The sequence below is a fragment of the Mandrillus leucophaeus genome, unplaced genomic scaffold (genome assembly GCF_000951045.1).
Source record: "Mandrillus leucophaeus isolate KB7577 unplaced genomic scaffold, Mleu.le_1.0 Scaffold192, whole genome shotgun sequence".
Lineage (NCBI taxonomy): Eukaryota > Metazoa > Chordata > Mammalia > Primates > Cercopithecidae > Mandrillus > Mandrillus leucophaeus.
Window position 1 is genome coordinate 441,273 of NW_012101943.1, and position 22,361 is coordinate 463,633.

At 40.7% G+C, this 22,361-nt stretch overlaps 1 protein-coding gene across 1 annotated transcript in view; it reads left to right on the forward strand.

Moving 5' to 3' along the window:
• Nucleotides 1-22,361, forward strand: part of PRKCH (protein kinase C, eta) — a 370,064-nt gene that overhangs the window by 203,165 nt on the left and 144,538 nt on the right. The window contains exon 3 of the mRNA XM_011978272.1: nt 4,155-4,218. Coding sequence (XP_011833662.1) covers nt 4,155-4,218 — 64 coding nt within the window. The remainder of the gene's footprint in view (nt 1-4,154; nt 4,219-22,361) is intronic.

The window sequence follows — 22,361 nt, forward strand, 5'->3', positions numbered from 1 at the left end:
GTCCCTTCTTTGTAGATCCAGGATTCCTAGTTGGACCTACTTGGATTTTTGTGCCCAAACCTGAACCAGTAGATGCTGATACTGGGTAGGGAGTTGTAATTATACTGCTAGCCAGAGAGAAGGAATGTGCCTGCCCCAGGCCAGCTCTGCAGAGTTCAGTCAGTGCTCTGATCGGCTAGGCCTGGTCACATGTCCACTCTGGAGCTAGGGGCAGAATCCCACATGAGCAATTTGGACTACATGTGAGGGAGGGGTAGTTCTCAAATAAAGCTCAAGTGTTATTCCCAGAAACTGGAATGGATGTACTAGCTAGAGACAGTGTCCACTGGAGCTGTAGAGGGCGAAACTAAGGTAAATCAGTGGAAATTATTGGTCTTGCTGCATTTGTATTCGTAGAGAAAGATCTGTCTATGATGTACAGGAATGGAATAGGCCAGCTGTTAAGGTAATGAGTTGGTTACCACTGGGAGGTATCTAAGCATCCGCCATGAATAAATGATAATAGCCCATCAGCAGTGTATAGAAGGAACGAATAACCTCTAAAGCCACATTTTTCAAACTGTTTCTCTGTGACACAGTAAGGAATATATCTTTACATTAAAACCCAGTATACCCTTTTATATGTATACAAAACTACACACAAAAGTTGCATGAAGCAGTACTTTTCCTTACTACCTGTAGCATGTTCATATTTTCTGTTCTGTTTTTATTCTACTTTAAAATCCCTGTTGTGGGCTGGGTGTGGTGGTTCACACCTGTAATCCCAGCAGTTTGGGAGGCTGAGATGGACAGATCACTTGAGGTCAGAAGTTTGAGACCAGCCTGGCCAGCACAACGAAACCACATCGGCACTAAAATTACAAAAATTAGCCAGGTGTGGTGGCACATGCCTGTAGTTCCAGCTACATGGGAGGCTGAGACAGGAGAATCACTTGAACCCGGGAGGCAGAGGTTGCAGTGAGCTGAGATGATGCCACTGCACACCAGCCTAGGCAACAGAGCGAGACTTTGTCTCAAAAAAAAAAAAAAAAAAAAGAATTCCCTAATGAAAGCAACCCACTAAGTTGTTTTCATGTGTCTTTAAAAAGTTTCAACCTGCAGTTTGTAAAACCCTGTTCTGAGGTCCAGTGTCTTACCACATCTGCCCTAGGTGGACAACACTTGAAGACCGTGTTTAAATCTGGCTTTTCCACCACAATGGGTGGCTTGGGTCAAAAATGCGGAAGGAAACCTGTTCTACTTGTGAGAACTCCTGCTTCTAACTGGTGGAATCTCCTGCTGTCTGTCAGAGTAGCTCCTGACCCATCTTGAGATGGAAAGGCCTTTGTGGGCCCTCGGGGAAGAGTTGAAGGGAGTTTACAGGCTGGCTGTGGGCTGCAGGATGGCGGAGGCGGCCAGGCAGCAACTGTGCCTGTGCCAGCAGTAGTTTATGTTGTGAGGTCAAATGTATGTGTGTGTATGTATTCTCTGGCAGGCCTTTATATTGAAGATGAGGGAGTGGCTTTTAAAAATAACGTATTTTTGACTTGAAACAAGTCAAGGCAGAGAGTGGAGACAATTAGAGGCTGATATCCTGTTTAGTCATCTCTCTTGAGAGCTCTATTTTCAGAGCTGTTCTATAAAAGTTCACAAGTGGTGTTAAGATAGTTAAGAGGATATTGTTAACAGTAGTCATGATGCAAGTAGCTGATTTGAACAGGGAGGTGATTTATAGTGTGGTAGCCACATTGGTAACAGGTTTTATGCAGCAAAAGGGAGGGTTGTAAGAATAGGTTGTTATGCAGGTTAAGCTTTCTGAATCTGAACAAAGCAGGCATCTTTTATTTTGAAAAAGTATATAATCAGGGTGTGGTGGTGACCTGGGGTAAGTCCAGTGCATTTTGGGGGGCTTTGTCATGGGTAGATACAATTAAAAAAAAAAAAAAGTAAGTAGTACTGTTAAGAATCTTTGAGATCGGCTCGGCGTGGTGGCTCTTGCCTGTAATCCCAGCACTCTGGGAGGCCGAGGCGGGCAGGTTGCCTGGTCTCAGGAGTTCGAGACCAGCCTGAGCAACATGCCTCTCTAAACCAGGCATGATGGCATGTGCCTGTGGTCCCAGCTACTTGAGAGGCCGAGGCAAGAAGATCAATTGAGCCTGGGAGGTCAATGGTACAATGAGTCATGATCGCATCATTGCAGTCCAGCCTGGATGACAGAGGGAGACTCTGTCTTAAAAACAAAGAAACAAAAAAACAAAAAACAAACAAAAAAAATCTTTGAGATCATATGTGGAGGCTGTGTTAGAAATGCTAGGCCAACACCGACTGCAGTGGCTCACACCTGTAATCCCAGTGCTTTGGGAGACTGAGGTGGGAGGATTGCTTGAGCCTAAGAGTTTAGACTGGGCAGCATAGTGAGACCTTGTCTCTACATACATACATACTTCCATAAATACATACATACATATATATACACATACCTAGATAAGCAGGCAAGCTGGGCATGGTGGCATATGTCTATAGTCCTAGCTACCTGGGAGGCTGAGGCAGGAAGATCGCTTGAGGCCAGGAGTTTGAGGCTGCAGTGAGCTATGATTGTGCCACTGCACTCCAGCCTGGGAGACAGTGAGACCCTGGCTCAGAAAAAAAAGAAAAGAGAAGAAATGCTAAATAATGATGCCATGGACTTTTCAGATTGGAAGAGTGAGGCTCAGTGTGGTAAAGGACCTTGCTCAGGGTCCAGAACCAGCTGTGACAGAATCAGACTAGAGTTCTTGGCCTGGTCTAGTAGGGGGCGCTTTCCACTGTACCAGGTGACTTATTTGCAGCTTATTTAAATTTAATATTCGACCAAAAATGATCACTCGTATCTCTACTCATGCTTCTCTATACGTCAGGCTTCTCTTCAGATGGAAGGTCAAAGGCAGAAATGGAACCACAGCTAAAAAAAAAGAAAAATAAAATAAAAATGGAGCCATGGGCAGAACCTGGAAAGATTTATTTAAGGACAATTGTAAATTCATGTATTTGAGTCCACAAGAGCCTCACAATGCAAGGCCTAGAGGTGTTCATGGATAGTGAAGTTAGCATCTGGTAGGAAGAGGGGAGTCCATCCACCTCAGCTAGTGGTGATCAGAACAGAGCCAGAGGGTGCTGTTCATCCTGGGCACCATGCTGCATGGGGTCTTCAGGAAACTGGACTATATGCAGAGGACGAGACCACATGAAAAGACTTCAAGCTGCATTGCTTGCAGAATGCATGTCTTGATATTTCAGCTGATAGGTAACTTCAAGGTATGTTGATACCCCCGTGACTAGTCAAGAGTAACAGCCCTGACGCAGTGTCTCACGCCTGTAATCCCAGCACTTTGGGAGGCTGAGGCAGGAGGATCATTTGAAGTCAGGAGTTCGAGACCAGCCTGGCCAACATGGTAAAACCCCATCTGTACTAAAAAATACAAAAACTGATGAGGTGTGGTGGCACACACCTGTAATCCCAGCTACTCAGGAGGCTGAGGCAGGAGAATTTCTTGAACCCAGGAGGCGGAGGTTACAGTGAGCTGAGATCATGCTGCTGCACTCCAACCTGGGCAACAAAGTGAAACTACCTCTCTCAAAAAAAAAAAAAAAAAAGTAGTGAGTGCAAGGCTCCTAAACTTCCTTCCCCAGTGCTTCCTTAAGATTGACTAGACTTTGGTGGAAAAATGTAGCAGAGACTCTTTACACATTGTATTCCGTAAAACTAAAGATTTGCAGTTGACCGAGCCACATGTGTTCATTACCTTTTATGTTACCATTATTTCTCTATTTCATATTCTTGCCATGTGGTTTAGCTGCTCTTATAAGCCATATGCATAAGATATGGAGGTCTCAAAAACAATTACCAAGTATATGGATGTACCGCTCTATATTATGACAAGCCAAAAATGGGAGAGAATAAAATTTAAGAGGAAGGAAACTCTGAAAAAATGTGGTTTCTTTTAGATTTGCTTTTCAATCTTTACAGTTTTTTGAGCTTTCACTTGTTTCCCTGCCCCACTACTGTTTAATGAAAGACTTAGATTTATTTGATTTGTAGCTGTGATGTACACATTAGATCTCTCTTTGATTAATTGTTTAAGGCCCACAAAAAATATTTTAATACTAAAATATAATTTTTTTTTCTCTCTTTCTAGGTGGATCTCGAGCCAGAAGGCAAAGTATTCGTGGTAATAACCCTTACAGGGAGTTTCACTGAAGGTAAGAATGAGTTTTGGGTAGTTTCCAGAATATATGTAATACGTAATCCTGGTTTATACTCAGTAGGAATTTCTATCATGGAAATTATAAAAAAGAGCATGTTGTAAGAGATGCTTAAAAAAATCACTTTCTTAAGTTGGGCTGGCTAGTATTTTGTTGCCCAGTGATCTGTTGGTTCAGGTTGCCAAATTAAATATATTTGCTAAATCTGGCAATCTCACATTTCATTTAACACACTCATTGAGTTTTTGTTTCTATTCAGTGTCATTGTAGCTGAATGGTTTTTGCGTCTTTTTGGTTCATGACTGTGGAACTCTACTTTACATCTTTGGTTTTGTGCCAGCCTTTTAGTTTGCCCATGAATGTCTATGAAAGAAATTTAGGGATCCAGTTATCTTCTTTTTAATCTCTATCTCATTTGTGACCTGTAGGGGGTTCTGTTCCTCATCTGTGGCTACCATACTCCCTACTCCCCCATCCAATTTTTTTTTTTAATTGAGGTAAAATTTATATGGGGGTGAACTGATAGATCAGAAGTGAACAATTTGAATTTTGACAAATGCATACAACTGCATAATCAGCACCCCAATCCAAGATACAGGACATTTCCATTATTGTGAACATTTCCCTCTACCCTTTTTCAATCCCCGGCTACCAAAGGCAGTATGTAAAGTGCTTTATTTCACCACAGGTTAGTTTTACCTACTCTAGAAGTTCATATACATGGAATTATACAGTATGTTCTCTTTTATGTCTGGTTTCTTTCACTAAGCATACTTTCTAGAAGATTCATATCATTGTGTACATCAGTATTTTTTTCATTTGATTTCTGAGTAGTATCCCATTATATAAATGTAGCACCCATTTGTTTACCCATTCTCCTCTTAGTGGACTTTTGGGGTTTTTCCTATTGTTGTCTATTATGAATAATACCTTTATTAACCTTCTTACGCATAAATTTTCCTGGACATAACACTTTCATTTCTCTTGGGTGATTATATAGGAGTCGAATTGCTGGATAATAAAGTAGGTGTATGTGTAACTTCAGAAGAAATTTCCACATGGTTTCCAAGTGGTTTTATTACACTCCCACCAGCAATGTATGAGAGTTTCAATTACTCCATATCCTCATTAACACTTTCTATGGCTGTTGCTTTTCATCGTAGACATTCTAGTGGGTATGAAATTATATCCTGTGGGTTAAATTTGCATTTCCCTGATGTTGAGCACTTTCTCATGTGCTTATTGGCCATTTGTTTGTTTTTTTGATGATTTTCAGTTCCAGTCTTTTGTCCTATTTTATAAAATTGGATTTGTCTTTTTATTATCGATTTAGAGGAGTCCTTGTTTTCTGGATATGAGCCCTTTGTGAGAAATATGTGTTGTGATTACTTATTCCCAGTCTGTGGCTTGCCTTTTCATTTTCTTAATGGTGTCTTTGAGCAAAAGTTTTAAGTTTCTAGGAAGTTCAATTTATTAATCTCATCTTTTGTAGTTCGTATGTTATATGTCCTCAGAGATCTCTCTGCCGTAGGGTCACAAAGATATTCTTTTTTTTTTTTTTTTTTTTAGAAGCAAATAGTTTTAGGTTTTCTGTTTAGGTCTGTGTGCCTTCTTAATATTTGTGTGTGATGTGACAGAGGAGTTGAAACATTTTATTTTCAATACACTAATGCAGTTGTTCTAGCACCATTTATTGGAAAGTCTCCCCCAACCACTTGAATCACCCTGGAACCTTTGTTGAAAATCAGTTGACCATATAATGTGGGTCTGTTTCTGGATTATCTGTTCTGTTCTGTTGATCTATTTGTCCATCGTTATGCCAGTATTACGCTGTTTCTCATTACTGTGGCCTTATAGTGAGTCTTGTGGTTACATAGTATGAGCCCTCTAACTTTGTTCTTTTTTGTATGTTTAAGGTTATTTTAGCTATTCTTGGTATTTTGCATTTTGATGTCAGTTTTAGAATCAGCTTATATATTTCCAGACAAAATCCTGCTGTATTTTGAATTGAAGTAGTGTTGGACCTATAGATCAGTTAGAGGGGAATTGACACTTGATAATCCTGAGTATCTTTAAACCCGTCTATAGTCACATTAGTCAGTTATCGTCCTTGGACATAGTCTTTGCTCATAAGGCATAGCCAGTATGAGGTTTTGGTAGAAATCCCAAGGTGTTTTAAGCCCTTTAATTTTATGGCACTCAAACTTCTCTTTCTCCTATCGGTAGGAAACAGCTGAAATCTCAGTTCCTATCTTTCAGCATTCTAGCTCTTGCTCCTATCTGGACCTCTTAGAGTTTCCCTTGCACATGCGCAGTTTAGGAACATGTGAGGACTTGAAGAGTTTACATATGTGGAGGTTCTTCTTTCTGTGGCCCCATCTTTCCAGGCTTTCTTTCCTCAATATCCAGTCATCTGGTAGTCTTGAATTTTGTCTATTCTGTTTTCAAGCCAATAAAACTGTAGTTCCATAGTGAGTTCTATTTACCCAACCCTGCACACCCTGGGGAATAATCTGGAGAAAAGCCCTACAAATGTGGGTCTCACCTAATGCAGTTTCCCTCTTTCACGTTCAAATTCTCTCTTGTTTGTGCATATTTTTGGTTGTTCTCTCATATCAACTAGTTGTTTTAAAATATATTTTCCAGGTATTTTAATAGTTTGTTTGGAGGGTTGGTCCATATCAAGCTGCTTCGCTATTACTCAAACCCCATGAAGATTTTTAAGCATGTGGCTTAATGGTTTGTATGTTTGGTATAGGCATTTTGCAAAATTGGGTTACACTTTCTTTGATAAATAGTTTTCTCCATGCCTTTCAGCCAACCATTCCCATTCATGTGGGTGAATTGTTTTAATGTTAAAGTTTTTCAATCTATTGTCTCCATTATTAAATCTTGTCTTTTTGCACAAACCTGGATTTAGCAGAAACCTGAAATACTTGTCATAAAAAAAAAACTGTCCAGGTTACAGTTTGGGGGGTGTTCTGCCTGCTCTAAGGTCTTTTTGCTTTGCTTGGTATCTTTTATGTACAGAGAAAAATGAGTTTGTTCCTAGCCTAGTCAAATAAAATGAATGTAGTATTATGGAACATTGTTGATAAAACATTCTCATCATGCACATAGAACATGGATCAACTATAGTAGAAAGAAACACAACAGTGAGAAAGAGGCCAGGAGGAGGAGTGGGTAAGATTCTGAATGAGCTGAATCACCTCTCTGCATTAAGTTACAAGGGGCCAGTGAAGTAAGGAGATGCATGTTAGACCAGGTCGGATTGTGCCATAATCATTACATGACTTTTTTTAGAGCCGTGCCAACTCTCTAGGACTAAATGCTTACCAAATACATCTGGTTGTTCTCATTGTATTTATTTATTAGTTTCAGTGATAAGAAGAATGAAATGGTAAGTCATACTGGGGCTGAGTTCTTACTAGGTCATTGCAATTGTTTCTTTCAGAGCTGACCCTGGGTGAAATTGTGAGATGAATTGAGTTTATCTTTGGTAATTCCATCTTTGCTTTAAGCTAGTCCTTTCTGTCTGCTGACAGTTGTCTCTTACTGCAGCAAGAAGCCCAGTGGTCCCTGTCCAGAAAGAGTTGCTGATAAGGAAGACAGTGAATTCATAGGCTAATTCACACTAAAGTGATAGAGATTGATGTCATAGTACTCTACTCCTCTTAGGTGTGTTTGCATATTTTAAAAGATGCTGGAAGAGCTGCTTTATCCATGAGAAATAGACTTTTAATGCTGAAATTTTAATGTTGAAATCTATGGGTGGGATATATTTTAGGAACCCCAGATCTGTTCTCTGTGTCTCTGTGGGTGCATTGTTTTTTCAGTTTGGCTCCTAGACTGGGGCTCAGCTTGAGCTTGCACGTTGCTGCTGCCTTTAAAACACAGCTCCCTTGTCACATGCAGAGGACGTGATGGCTGCCTCTCTGTTTGTGATAAGAAAGAAGGAAATGGAGCCCGCCGCCCCACCACACCCCACCACCCCCGCCATGTGCCTGCCACAGCTGTGACAGCAACCTGGGCCTGGCACTGCAAGCATGTCCCTAGGTTGGCCTCACTCCTGGAAGCCACGTTACATTATGCCCAGCCATAAAATGACAGATTGGCTGGTGGAACATTTGGAGCTCTGGTTCCCATCTTGGATGCTGAAAGCCTTCATGGAAAAGCAGCATAAGGTCAGGCCTGCACAGTGTGTTTTGAACTGTGAAAAGGACATTGTCCTGGGATCCTGGAGGCATTGTCAAAGCTCAGGAAATGTTGGCTGATCCTCAGTCTGTCTCACGGGGTTGTCTTGAAGGTCAGATGATATAATATATAGGGAAGGACTTTGCAAACTATAAAGTACTATATGAAGGTATGTTAGTGGGATTTTCATTTCCATGTTCCTATTGTCACAGCAAGAAGATACTAGTCATTTCCCCTACCCCTGCCCCAGGACCATCTTATATACTTAGCAGGTTTGTTTGATCTTAACATTGATTTTATGGCCAGGCGTGGTGTCTCACACCTGTAATCCCAGCAATTTGGGAGGCTGAGGCAGGCTGATCACTTGAGCTCAGGAGTTTGAGACCAACCTGGTTAACATGGTGAAACATCATCTCTACAAAAAATACAAAACTTAACCAGGTGTAGTAGCACACACTTGTAGTGTCAGCTACTTAGGAGGCTGAGGTGGGAGGATTGCCTGAGCCCGGGAAGTGCAGGTTGCAGTGAGCTGAAATCATGCCACTGCACTCCAGCTTGGGTGACAGAGTGAAACCTTGTCTCAGAAAAAAAAAAAAAAAAAGACTTTATTTTATACAAGAAGCCTCAAGAATTTCATGAAACTAGCATAATGTTAGTTTATCTCCATGCCTGTTTTCATGATCTCCTATGGGGGTTCTGCCATAAGCTCAGATTCTATAATCTCAGAGCTCTCCTTTTAAAAAGAAAGTACTTAAATTGGACTGTGGTCTGTGATATACAGGACTGGCACTGGGGCTACTGACTGCTACTTACCTCATTCTGTCTCATTTTTAAATTTTTCATTAATTATACTGAATTAGCTCAGGCAAAAACATTTTTGTTAAATGTAAGGCATGATTGAGAAATGACATGAGAAAAACCTGCTGGGTGCAGACCTGTAATCACATCATAGATGGTGGAGAGATAAAGATGAACAAGACATAGACACTCTCACAGGAGCTCCTAGGAGGGAAGGCAGATGCATATTATGTACGCACTGCAGGGAGCCAGGTCCCATGGCAGGAATAAGCCCAGTTCATGTCCCAGTGTTGGCACACGGGACTATGTAATCAGTTTGGCCAGGAGGGTTTAGAGAAAGCTTTTCAGGGGAGGTGATGTTTAAAGCAAGTCTGAATGATAAACAGGACTGTGCCTAGAGGGGAACAGAGTTCAAGAGAGGGAGACAGTTTGTACAAGAAACGAAAAGGGGTGTGGAGGTGCTAAAGGTGGGGAGTGTGGAGGTGCTGAAGATTGGGGAGTGGGATGGGGGGATGTGGCCAGAGATTTGGGGGTGGGGCTTATGTGTGGGCTTGCCCAGGACAGGCTCAGTTTGTTGGTTACACCAGAATGGTTATACAACAATGCCACTGTTCCCTTTCAAAAGGGTACCAGGTCAGACAACAGATTGCATGTTCACCCCACTTCTAGGCTAATAGAAATGATAAGATACCAGTGAAAGGTTTTAAGCAGAGATCTGATTTGGTGGCCGTAGGTTCAAGGGTGGAGAAGGGGTGTTAGTTCATAAGAGTAGATCTAAGGTGTAGAGAACCATTATAGAGACTTGAAAGGTTGTCTCAGGGCAAGATTATTAGGGCCTGAATTAGGTTGGAATATGTAGGGGTGGAGAGGAGGGGGACAGCTTTGAGAGATGTCTGTGTAGTAAAATCAATAGGAATTAGCAATCCACTGGATGTGGGGGATGGGGAAAGAGAAGTCTCAGGTGATGCTCAGATGGTGCCTCAGAGTCATTTACCAGGGTAGAAACTGGGAGAAGATGATGAATTCAGCTTTGGACAAGTGGAGTTTGGGGTGCTTGTGGGAAATCTAAGTTACAATGTCTAGGAGAAATTGGAAATAAGATTCCAGAGTTTGGCAAGATGCCTGGGCCTGAGGTGTTGGTCCAGTGCCAGGTGGAAGACAGGCACGTGGATGAAGAGGCCCAATGAGAAGATTTAGCAAGAAAAGCAAAGCTTACCAGCAGCAGAACTCTGTGGAGCATTAACATTTAAGGACTTTGGCTCATGGCTTATAATTTGTCAAACCAACCAAACTCTGTTGAAGGTTTACTTAATGAACACCCATTTTGCTAAGATATTACTTGTGCAGTAGTACCTGAGTGCTTGCTGTATGCCAGAACTGTTTCACCAGATGGTTTACCGTCTTCCGAATGGGCACGAAACTGTTTGATAATGAAGTTAGAAGAAAGAACAGAACACAAACGGCTTTGAAAAGTAATGTTTGCATTGGTGGTAACAGTGGTTTCTTCCAAGTTTGATGATACAGTGTGCTGTATCCTGGTTTACGCCTAATGCTGGGGTAAAAAGAACAGATGAACCTACTCAAAACCTACAGTGAGGGGTCTTCATTGAACTTATATAGAACAAGAAAAACTCTTTTACAATCATTGCTTTGTGGAAGTCCTGACAGAGCCTAAGGTGTAAAGTTATCAACTGGATCAGAAACCCCTCACTGTTGTTCATCTTGTTAAAGGGGTCACACTCCATCGTGTGCAGAATTCCCCTAGGCACTGAGGCAGAAGTAGAAGTGATTTATTATTTTGAAAAAGCTGTCTAATGTCAATCTGTATTCTAACTAAGCATTCCTGGAGCTAAGAACTGGATCTGAAGTCTGATCAAATTGAAATTTATTATAGTGATGAAACAGCCCTGGATTTTTAATGCAGCCTTTAGATACCATCATTGTTGCCATTTGTATGATTGTCACTATGTTGGACTAATTTTTATCTGGAAGAGTGGAGTGGCAAAAAGAAGAATAGATTGAAACGATGGAAACAAGAAAATGCATTAAACTAAATTCATAACTGCTTTAATTGGAAGAGAAACAACAGAAAGAAATTAAAGTATGACATCATCTTATGTGAGGACAAAAAGATGTAGCTGGATTATTATGCTCCTAAGAAATATGGTGTAAGATTTTACGATTTGAAGAGAACATAGTGTGCAGTAAATGAAGTTTGTTTGGACTCAGGGAACCTCAAACTTAAATGGTTGGCCCACAAAGCAAAAACCAGACATGATGTGTCTCCTGATGGAAGCCCACACAACATTGTGATCTTACCAAAAAGTAGAGGTAGTTTTGCCCAAAAATCAAGCCTGAGTCCAGTCAGCCTTCCAGATCCAACCACCAGTTAAGAGGAAATACAGGGGACAGAGGAGCACTTTGAATTACACCATGGGATGTAATCAGCAAAATCCAGACTGTGGAAAAATTTTACAGGAGAAGAGGCTTGGTTTCTTCTACCATACATTGGAAGAAAAAAGTAAAGGAAGGAGAACCAAAATAACAAGAGAGAGGCATATTAATCATTTGCAATATATGGTCCACGTTTTATCCCAATTCAAACACAAATTATAAAAGAAACATTAACTCCCAGGAGGTAAGTGAAGAAATGGAAACAGTGCCTGGATCTGTGAGGATGTTACAGAATTGTTTATGTTATTTAGGTGTGACTGTGGTATTGTGGTTGCTTAAAACAAAAAGAACATCCATTGGAAATACACTTAAAAATATTTATTGATGATATGATATGACATCTGGGCTTTACTTCAGAATAATGCAGAGGTGGGCAGAGGAAATGGGATAGAATTGAAACCCATTAGCCATGAGTTGTTTACTGAAGCTGGGTGATGATTATATGTTGCATGTGGTTTATTATACTATTCTACTTTTGCATGTATTTGAAATTCTCATTAATGAGTTAAAAAGTAAAATAAAATGACAAATTTCAAGAATATCTGCCTCTTAAACAAGAACAAGAATCTGGGTTATGACATCAAAATGATGCTTGTACTTGAACATGATACCTCTTTTCACTTACAGATTAAAGCTGGAGGGTTTTTTAATGTATATATTTTATCCATAATTCTCAGTTTTTGTGTATTATGAAAAGGTAAGTTAAAAATTTTAAATGACTAAAGTACTGTGCTTCAGAAAGGTTTTTTTAAGTGCTAAATAAATAATAAGCTGTGAGTCAAGGCAGGCAGGAAGAGGTGAGGAAGATCATTCCTTTTGTTCCATCGTCAAGTTCTCACTCACAGTGAATGACAAGTAGATCATCTCCTCCTAACAATTACATAACATTTTGCAGTTGCAAAGTTTAATTTTAAGATAGTTTCCTGAAAGAATAAGGTAAATCAGAAGGATTAATGGTAGGAGTATCTTTATAAAGATAGTACGACAAAGGTTCTTAGTGTACTTGTTTCTTCCCCAGAGTTCCCAAAGCAAACATAAAGGTATTCTATTTTGTACCAGTTTTGGGGGAAGAAAAACTTCCTCAAAAACAAAACCCGGACAAAAAACCTGTTATTTGTGAATTTGAAGCTTGTTTAGAAAAAATAAAAAAGACCTTTTACTTCTGCTAAAACCTTGAATTGTTCCTTATTTGAGACATTTAATACATAACTCGGAACAGATACACATTTCTCCTGGGGAGACGATGGAAAGACACTTAAAGTTTGGCATCTGCTTTTTCTCTCTAGTAAGGCAGTGCACAATGGTGCAGAATAAGTCTGATCTTTTTCTTTTTGTCCCATTGCCTCAGTTTTCAGCTCACATTTCTTGTCTCAAGCCCAGTGGTTTACAAAGAATTATGTTCTCTGCTAAGTCATTGTGGCACATGGACCAACAAGGCAGATAAAGCATGTGTTACTGTTTTGAAGCTGCAGCCCACAGTTACCCACTGTATCAACACTTCAGATGCATGTCATTTTTAAAGAGAAAAAGTGATCTCTGGTGGTAGTTGATTTATAGCATTCCTTTCTCAGGTTTCAAGCCTGGTGACAAGTTGTTGATTTAATTTTTTTTAAATGTTGCTTTTAAAAAATTTATTCTTTTGGCATATTAGCTTGAAGAATGAGTGACCACTTTAGTTTTTGTGTTTGTTTTTTGCTGGTCTAAGCAGTTGTGGCTATCAGGTTGAAGACAGGGTAGGAGAGAAAGAAAGGAATTGAGTGAATGGAAGAATAGGAACTGGAAAGGGACGAACGATATTTTTAAATCGAGACTAATTGTCCCTTGTCATAGATGCTCTCTCCTCTTCTCCATAATATCTAGCTCATTCGTTGAATGCCTTCTGAGGACCAAACACTGGAGTTGGCTTGTAATTTAGCAAATAGCAATAGGAGCCCTCATTTTATTTCCTGGTAGCAGGATAGCCTCTTACCTAGTAATTGAGTACCTCTACATGTTCATACCATGCTATACATTATTCCATTGTCACTCTATAACAAATTTCTGAGGCTGATGTAATTCTCAGTACGCAAATAGTGAACCAGACTCAGAAACGCTAATTTGCTATGGTCTTTCCTGGATAGTAAGTGTCAGAGCCCGGACACAAGCTCAGATTGCAATGCTGAGGTCCAGAATCTTTCTACACCATCCAGCTATCTGGGGAGTTGGGGATTGGGGGGCAGCATTTTAGTTTTTTTCTTTATTCCATCTTAGAGGAAAACTGTCCTCAGGGTAGCAAAGTCCCACCGTCTGGAGAGTCTTGTCTTTTGAGATGATGTCTTTTTGCAAGGCTTCCCTTGGGTTCCTCCTCCTTAAACCTGAGGACCGACATTCACCCAGGAAAGGTGCAGTGTTCTCAGACATCAGGCATAGATGGGCCAGAAAGCTCTAGGCAGATTGAGTTTAAGATTTGTTCAAGTTTTGTTGTCAGTAGCTTCTTTTAATGTACATCTTAAGCTACAACTCAGAAGATAAAAATAAAATCAGTGAGTTCAGCATAGGTGTGATAGCTCTATTTGCTTTTCTATACCCCAGTCATCATTGGCTTCACCGTACCTACTTCTCTTATTTTGACTATGAATGAAAAAAGTAGGTAGTGGCTTTGTTGGAAATTTTAAAATTCATTCTCAAAGTGTGATCCTGCAGACTTCTGAGAGTTCCAGAGGCATTTTCAGGAAGTCTGCAGTTCAAAACTGTTTTCCTTATAATACGAACATTTTATTCATCCTTTTTCCCCCACACTGTGTTGACATTTGCCCCAATGGTGCAAAAGAGAAATGGTGGGTCAAACCATGGCACCAAACTATAAAGTCATCATTGTATTCTTGATGGCCACACAATTGCAGGAGGAAAAAATCTAGTTTCACTTAAGAATGTCTTTGATGGAACAGTAAACATTATTCATGTTATTGAAGGTCAATCCTTGACTGTATATCTTTGTAACATTCTGTGTGACAAAATGGGAAATATGCTAAAAGCATTCCTGCTTCATACGAAATACTGTTGTGTCTCAAGGAAAAGCAGTTATGTGATTGAGTTGTTAGCTGAGCTAGCCAATTTTTGCATGGAACACCATTTTTCCTTTGAAAGAAAGACAGACAAACCATACTATGGAACTGGCAAATTTGTCAGACGTTTTCTGAAAAACGAGTGAACTGCACCTGTTACTTCAAGGAAAACAACTGCAAGTATTTGCTGCCAGTGATAAAATTAGAGCCTTCCAAACATAATTAGAATTTTGGAAAGTTTATATCCACCATTGTGAGCTTGACAACATCCCAGTACTTATTCTTTTCTCGTGAGTTTATTAACAATTGTAATTTTTAAAAATTGTGTTATGAGATATATTAACATTTAGAAGACAACTTCCAGTGATTCAGTGAACACATGTTTTCACAATGGCCAGTACGAGATGTTATAAAATCATGTATGGGTCAAGGATCTCTTGAAAGCGTAAGGTAGACTAATGGATATTAATTTAAAGTATGAAAAGTTCATTGATACAGTTTTACATTGCAACCAACTTTTGAGAAACTACTGCTTGTTTAATTTTATGTGGTATTAAAGAAGAATAGCTGCAATTATCTGAAAAATCTATTAAAATTATATTTTTAAATTACTCGGTGTGAGGCTGGACTGTATTCATGCACTTCAACGAGAACAACTTTGCAATGGACTGAATATAGAGCAGATATGAGAATCTAGTTGTCAGGCCCGGTGCGGTGGCTCACGCCTGTAATCCCAGCACTTTGGGAGGCCAAGATGGGTGGATCATGAGGTCAGGAGATCGAGACCATCCTGGCCAACATGGTGAAACCCTGTCTCTACTAAAAATACAAAAAAAAATTAGCTGGGTGTGGTGGTGTGTGCCTGTAATCCCAGTTACTTGGGAGGCTGAGACAGGAGAATCACTTCGACAAGGGAGTCGGAGGTTGCAGTGAGCCAAGATCGCGCCACTGCACTCTCAAAAAATATCTAGCCGTCTTCTTTTAAGGCAGACATTAAAGAGATTTGCAAATTGTAAAATAATGCCGCTCTCTTCATCTTTGGGGGAATGTTTGAAAATGTAGTTATCTTTTATTAAAATGTTTATACTAATATGTAATGGAATTGTTATTGTTTTTGATAAATTAATAAATATTTTTAAATGTCTCCATTTAAATTTCTAATTTGACAAATATCAATAGAATCCATTCAAAGCAAAACTCTTTGAGTCATAATATTTTTTAAGACTATAAAGGGGTACTCAGACCAAAAAATTTTACAATTTCTAGGTTAATTTTTTCTTATGTTCTTTCAAAAGCCCAGTGCTTTAAATTTTAATGACCACCGGGAGAAGGAACTGACACATAGTTGTGTATGTTATAATCAGAAAAAATATATACAATTAGGTGATACAGGTGACAGAATTGTCACTTTTTTGAAACTTTCTTTTTGTTTCTGATTATGTCTACTGTGCATTGTACTTTTTCAGCCAGTTTTTGTTATACGCCTGTTCTCATAAAAATAAGGTCGGTAAGTGACACCAAAACAACTCAGAAGCCTATGGTGGTTTCTAACTTTAGAGCTGCCTGTCACAAATAGCTTCATGCTAAACCTTTGCTTGATTTGAGCCGAACAAGGTAGTCACGATACTTCTGAGCAAGTGGTCAGTGCTGTAAGCACTAAAAGCTGAACCTCAAAAACAGCTCAAGATCCATGGACAGAACCTCAGGAGACATTTCTATGGCACTCACTTACTGACTAGCATTCTCCTTTTGTAATCAAGGTTCTTGAAAAACAGAGGCTGACTCGTTTGTTAATTTTTTTCAAGCTTGATTGTTTTTTCCTTGAAATTATGGTGATGTGGTATTCTCTCTGTGGAACTGAGGTTTGGGTAAAACAAGAATGATTTAATTTTTTGATAGAAAAGTTAATTGCTCAAGCGTCTGTTTTCATTATACTTCCATTTTATTTCCAGCAACCCCTTATCTCCCTGCTCTTTTTGTTTCAAATGAACAAGACAGTAGAGTTTCTGTTTTCCAGGCCACTTGCGTTGGTAACCCTTTTCGTAAGCTTTCCCTAATAACACCCTCTGTCAGTGGACAGGTAGGAGGTAGGAAGACCTGTTTCTTCCCTTCTTCCGTGATACTCATCTTCAGCATCATTCTTTCATCCTGATGTCTGAGAATTCTGTTCTGGTCTCAAGTCAGCAGTGGATGACCCACTGCGTGAAGTTGACGGGGAGTGTGGGGCGTGGACAACAGTGGTCTGAGGTTGCAGATACATTCTTTATATATGTAAGAGACTGCCTTAGATTTTGTAAGTGGAAACTTAGTTCTCATAGGATTTTGGAGAAAATCAGTTGCCACCTCTAGGAATTTTCATTTGTTTACAAAATGTCCTGGGTCAAGCAATACTTGTATGTTATCACTACTTAGGTTTAGTGGATCGATCTATCCATTCATCCATCCATCCATCCATCCATCCATCCATCCATCCATCCATCCATCCATCCATCTATCCATTCATCCATCCATCCATCCATCCATCCATCCATCCACCCACCCACCTGCCCATCAACAGAGTATTTATGTGGAAAACTATGTAATGGATGTATATATTCATGCATGTGTGTATGTATGTACTTAGTAATGACACTGGTTTATTTTCACAGAACTCAGAATTTGGTGTGTATGTGGAGACATAAACAATTCGAAAGGTTAACATAATATGTACCTCCACAGGTGGTACATTCTGTGGAGAAAATAAAACAGAGTAAGGGGACAGAGATGAGTCCTATATGTATGCTGTTTTGTTCAAACGATGGTCAGGGAAGGCCCCTCTGATGAGGTATCATTTGAGCCAGTGGTCTAAAGAAAGGGAGGGAGTGGGCCTTGAGTCTGTCTGTTGGGATAGGGAACAGGAAGTACAAAAACTGTAAGGGTTACAGCAGGGAGAGGAGTGTAGCTGGGCCTTGAGGTCAGGGGAGGTGCCCACATGGTTGTTATCACAACTTTGGTACCCTGCTAATATCACTTCCCTCTTCAAGAGCATACCGTTGTCACTTAAGTGATATTCACTTATGTTTGGTCCTGGCTTACCATATGGCTCACTGAGCATCTTTTCCCCATTGATTAGGGGCTTGAAGAGCAAAGCATCACACCTATTTATGACTTGATGTATTTTGCTAATACTGAAATCATTCCAAATTCATGATAACGACTTTCTCCAGTTATGTGAATTCCCTCGTGGTTTCTTTTTGTTCTAAGCTAAATTAGGAGCCAATCCCCAGCTTAATAAGCATTAAAAGTTCAAACTGACTGTCTGGGAATCTATAAAAAGTCCATGCACTGCTAAATATAATTAGCTGTAATTCAGTTCTAGTTATGGGTTATTAAGAAATTACTCTTATTTGAGCACCTCACCCATCAAAAATAAAGTAAAAAAATTTAGGTGCAGCTGGAATCTTCTGTTCTTTTTTTTTTTTTTTTGGAGGTAGAGTCTCACTCTTGTCACACAGGCTGGAGTTCAGTGGCGCAATCTCAGCTCACTGCAACCTCTACCTCCTGGGTTCAAGCGATTCTGCTGCCTCAGCCTTCTGAGTAGCTGGGATTACAGGCGCACAGCACCACGCCTGGCTAATTTTTCTAGTTTTAGTAGAAACGGGGCTTCACCATGTTGCCCAGGCTGGTCTCGAACTCCTGACCTCAGGTGATCCGTACCCCTTGGCCTCCCAGAGTGCTGGGATTACAGGTGTGAGCCACCATGCCTGGCCAAATCTTCTGTTCTTGAACTTGTGGTGAACTATCATTTGTTGAGGAGTTTTAATAAGTGTTAGTGATACATCTCTACTAAATAACTGGAGAGGTAAGTAGGTTGGAGCCCAGTCTGGGTACCTTATAGGGACTTAGTATATAGCTTTTGGAAGGTTAATTCTTACTGAATTTTGATGATACTTCTTGTTTCATGTAAACGTGGATGCTTCCGTTATATGAGTCCTAAGATTTGGGATTTACCAAGTACTGAGAATAGGACCTTCAAAAAATATGAAATGCCAAGAGGATCTGTTTTAAAGCAATGGAATTATTTGAGAATTTTGAAAAATACAGATTCTCAGGACCCAGTCTGAATGAGAATCTCTGGGGAAGAGGCCAAGGAAACAGGATTCAGATAAGCACCTTGGCTGATTCCAGTGGTTGGCCAATTTGGATACCCCTGTTGTGTCCTAAATTATACCTAATTTGGTTAAAGTTTTGGTGGCTGGAAGATTTGCTAGTTGAAAAACACACACAGGAAAAAAATGTATAGGGGAGTGTATTGCTTTGGAGTAGTCTTTTAAGAGTTGACAAAAACCCCAAATGTATTATTTTAAGAACCTTTTGAAATGCTGTAACAAGGGTCAGGTTACAGTTTTTGCATTGTTAGGGGGGCACATGAGACTCAGCAGCTACAGGCCTTGTTAATGTCTGCAAACACTCAGTGCTAATGTGGAGACTCAAGCCAGGCTTGAAAGTGATAAAATCAGGATGGGAATGTTGGCTTTGCTGCCCATCAGCAGTTAGACTGGAGACAAGTTACAGGCATTTCCTTTTTCGTGGGGTAACTGAGACCAGGAAAAGGCAATTGAAAGTGGTTCCAGTTAAAATGGGAGCCACAATTTTTTTCATAGTGTATATCTTTAAAAATATTTGATTAATACTGTTCTTAAAATAACAACAATTGTGAAAGGAAGTTTCATTCATCTTATATTTATCAGTGTTTGTGTTCCAGTGGCACCTGTGTGCTAATTCTTAGAACCAAGAATGGATCACATAACTCAGTATGTATTTCTCTGACTGATTTGAAAGCATGATAACAGCTTCTACTTCATGCTGACTTTCTCAGCATTGTGCCGAGCAGGGTTATTTTTGCAAAAAGATTTGAAGATTTCATCAGTTTTTCCAGTAGACAGGCATGACTCCACCAGAGTTGGTCTCCTCTTTGTTGGTGATGAACTCAACATCCGAGATTTACTCTGTCAGGGGTTTGCTGTGATTGGAGCAGTGTATTAGTCAATTTTATGACCTTCTGCATCCACTACAAGATCTCACTTTTTGATCTGGGGCTGATGTTTATGGCACAGTTTGTACTGTGGGATGTATCTGCTACTCAGAAAGGGAGAACAACCACCCTTTACATGGTGGGCAGGAATAGGGTAGTTTTAAGCAAGGAGGGGTGTTAGAGTAGGGACTCATTTAAAAGTGGTCATTCTGTTCATCAGAGACTATTCTCATGCTCTGACCATTTAGTTTACCTATCTAAATCTTAAGATTATAGGGATTTTAGTAATTAATACTCAGATGATGAGTTCAGGTGTCTCTGTAAAATGAATAATGCATTTATTATGAAAGGTATAGTAGCTCTTATATGTAAGTCCAAATACCCTACCATTCTGAAGGCGGGATTGCATGTCTAATACCACCATCTTATCTAAAGGTTCCTTGGGATCCACCCAGGCACAGGAGAACATAACGATGCTTGGAGGGGCTCTAACGTAGGACTTCAGAAGGAATTCATCGACAAAGACTGAAGCTTAACTCTGGGAGGGAACCGTATTGATTTCGTTAAACATATTAAGGAATGGCAATTCAGTAAGACTCTGCTGTCCCCTTCCAGCCCCTCCTCAGTGAGGACACTCAGCCTCACTGGTGGGGACACTCAGCCAGAGTGTGAAAGGAACAGCTTCAGGGCCCTGCTCAAATGTGTCTGGGAGCTGTCACTTTTTCCATGCCTCTTGCTCAGGTGTTGGACGTCCTCATTTGAGACTTTTAATTCCCACATGCTTGGTCTTAGCCTTTCTGAATGCTTGAAGGTCATGCTTAAGTACAGCCTTTATAGAACCTTTTGTTCGATATGCAGAATATCGACTGCATGCTGGCTGTGTCTGTCTGTCTGTCTGTGCCTCTGTCTTTCTCTAACCAGGGATTACAGACTGCCCATAGGCTGAAATCAGCCTGCAGACCAGTTTTGCTTTGTATGCAGCATAGAATAATGCTTTTGAGGTTTTCCAACTTGAACTCTTCAGACAGGGCAGGGTTCTCCAGTGTCCCACATCTCCTGTTGTCTGAATTTCCTCTGACTTCACACCTCTTTGCCTCCTTCTCTGGCCTCAGTTTGCAATCCTGAATCTGAGCATTTGTCCCATGTGGTTACTGGGCAGTGTACAGTGCCTTGGGGGGGGACTTGGAAACATGTTTTAGTGAGAAAGATCACTTCTTTACTGGAGTCAAAACTGAAAATACTTTCCCTTTGTGGAATACCATACAGGTGTCTCTCTTGCACTGTTCAGCATCCCATCCTACTCAGTGGCACTCCCACTCTAGGTTTTGGGTAGTACAGAGTCTCACTGCTTTGGGGAGCTTTCGGGGGCATGGTGGAGAGAGAAATCTCTTCATTTTTTCAATTTGTTTGGATCAGATTAGCCTACTTTCAGGTAATAGGTCTACTTTTAATGATGCCTGCAGTCCCCTGAATGCCCCCCAAAAGTTAATTTCTGGTGTCAGTGTTAGTCCTTACAGTCAAAATTTCCTGGGAATTGCTGTTGGGAATCTGTAGCTGTGCTGGAGATAGAGGCGTGGGTAGGGGAGGACCATCAGTTTTGTATCAGATGGACCTGGTTCTGCTGCCTGTCCTTCCTTGCTGCGTGACCTTAAGCAGTTGTTGCCTTATGTGTAAAACAAGGGGCTAAAGATACCTACACCCAGGGTTGCTGTGAAGGTTACATGAACTTATACACACAAGCACACTCCCAGAAAGTATAGCATTAGGACCTGATGCAGACTATGTTCCCACCCACTCGGGAAGGAAATTGGTGCCCCACTTTCTTCCATGTACTTGGTGGTGAATCATCTAAAAGATACTGGAAAAATGTGATTACAGAAGCCCCCTTTCTCAGCCACTGCTTCAAAAATCCGAGACAGCTATTGAACGTCACCGAATAGATGTCATATTCTAGGAGGGTGTCATGTACTTACAGGTCTGTGTTTCTAGATGCCTTTTGTAGGAGCTATCATCCATAAAGCTGTGGGTAAGAGAGAATTCCAGGGCTGGGTGGGGAAGGTGTGGGAGGGATTCACTAACTCTGAGGAGAGTGTGTGCTGCTTTGTCAGTTTCCTGTTCACTGGGCCACAGGGAATATGTTGGCCTATTTCTGAATCCGCCCACCAGACCAATGTCATACCTTTTCCCAATCCACTCCTTGAGGGTCCAGCTAATTGATGTCGCCACGTTGCCTCTCCTGGTGAAGACCAACTGTGCCATGGAGGTGGTGGCTGTGGGCGTAGACAGCCCTGTTCATGGGCATGCACACTGCCATGGGTGCTCCATGGGAATGCTGGTAGATAGCAGAACACAGATCAGGTGTTCTACTCTCCAGTATAGCCCGACCCACCCATGGGTTCAAGGAATTGCTCTTTGGGATATGTTTGAAACCCATCCCTACTCTGGCTGATTCTTTTAGTACAGATATAGAAATGCAATGAGAACCTTCTCCCTGTAGTTCTGTTAAGATAAATGAGTGGTAGTGGCTCACACCTGTCATCCCAATACTCTGGGAGGCTGAGGCAAGAGGATTGCTTGAGCCCAGGAGTTCAAGACCAGCCTGGGCAACATAGTGAGATGCCAGCCATTTCCACCAA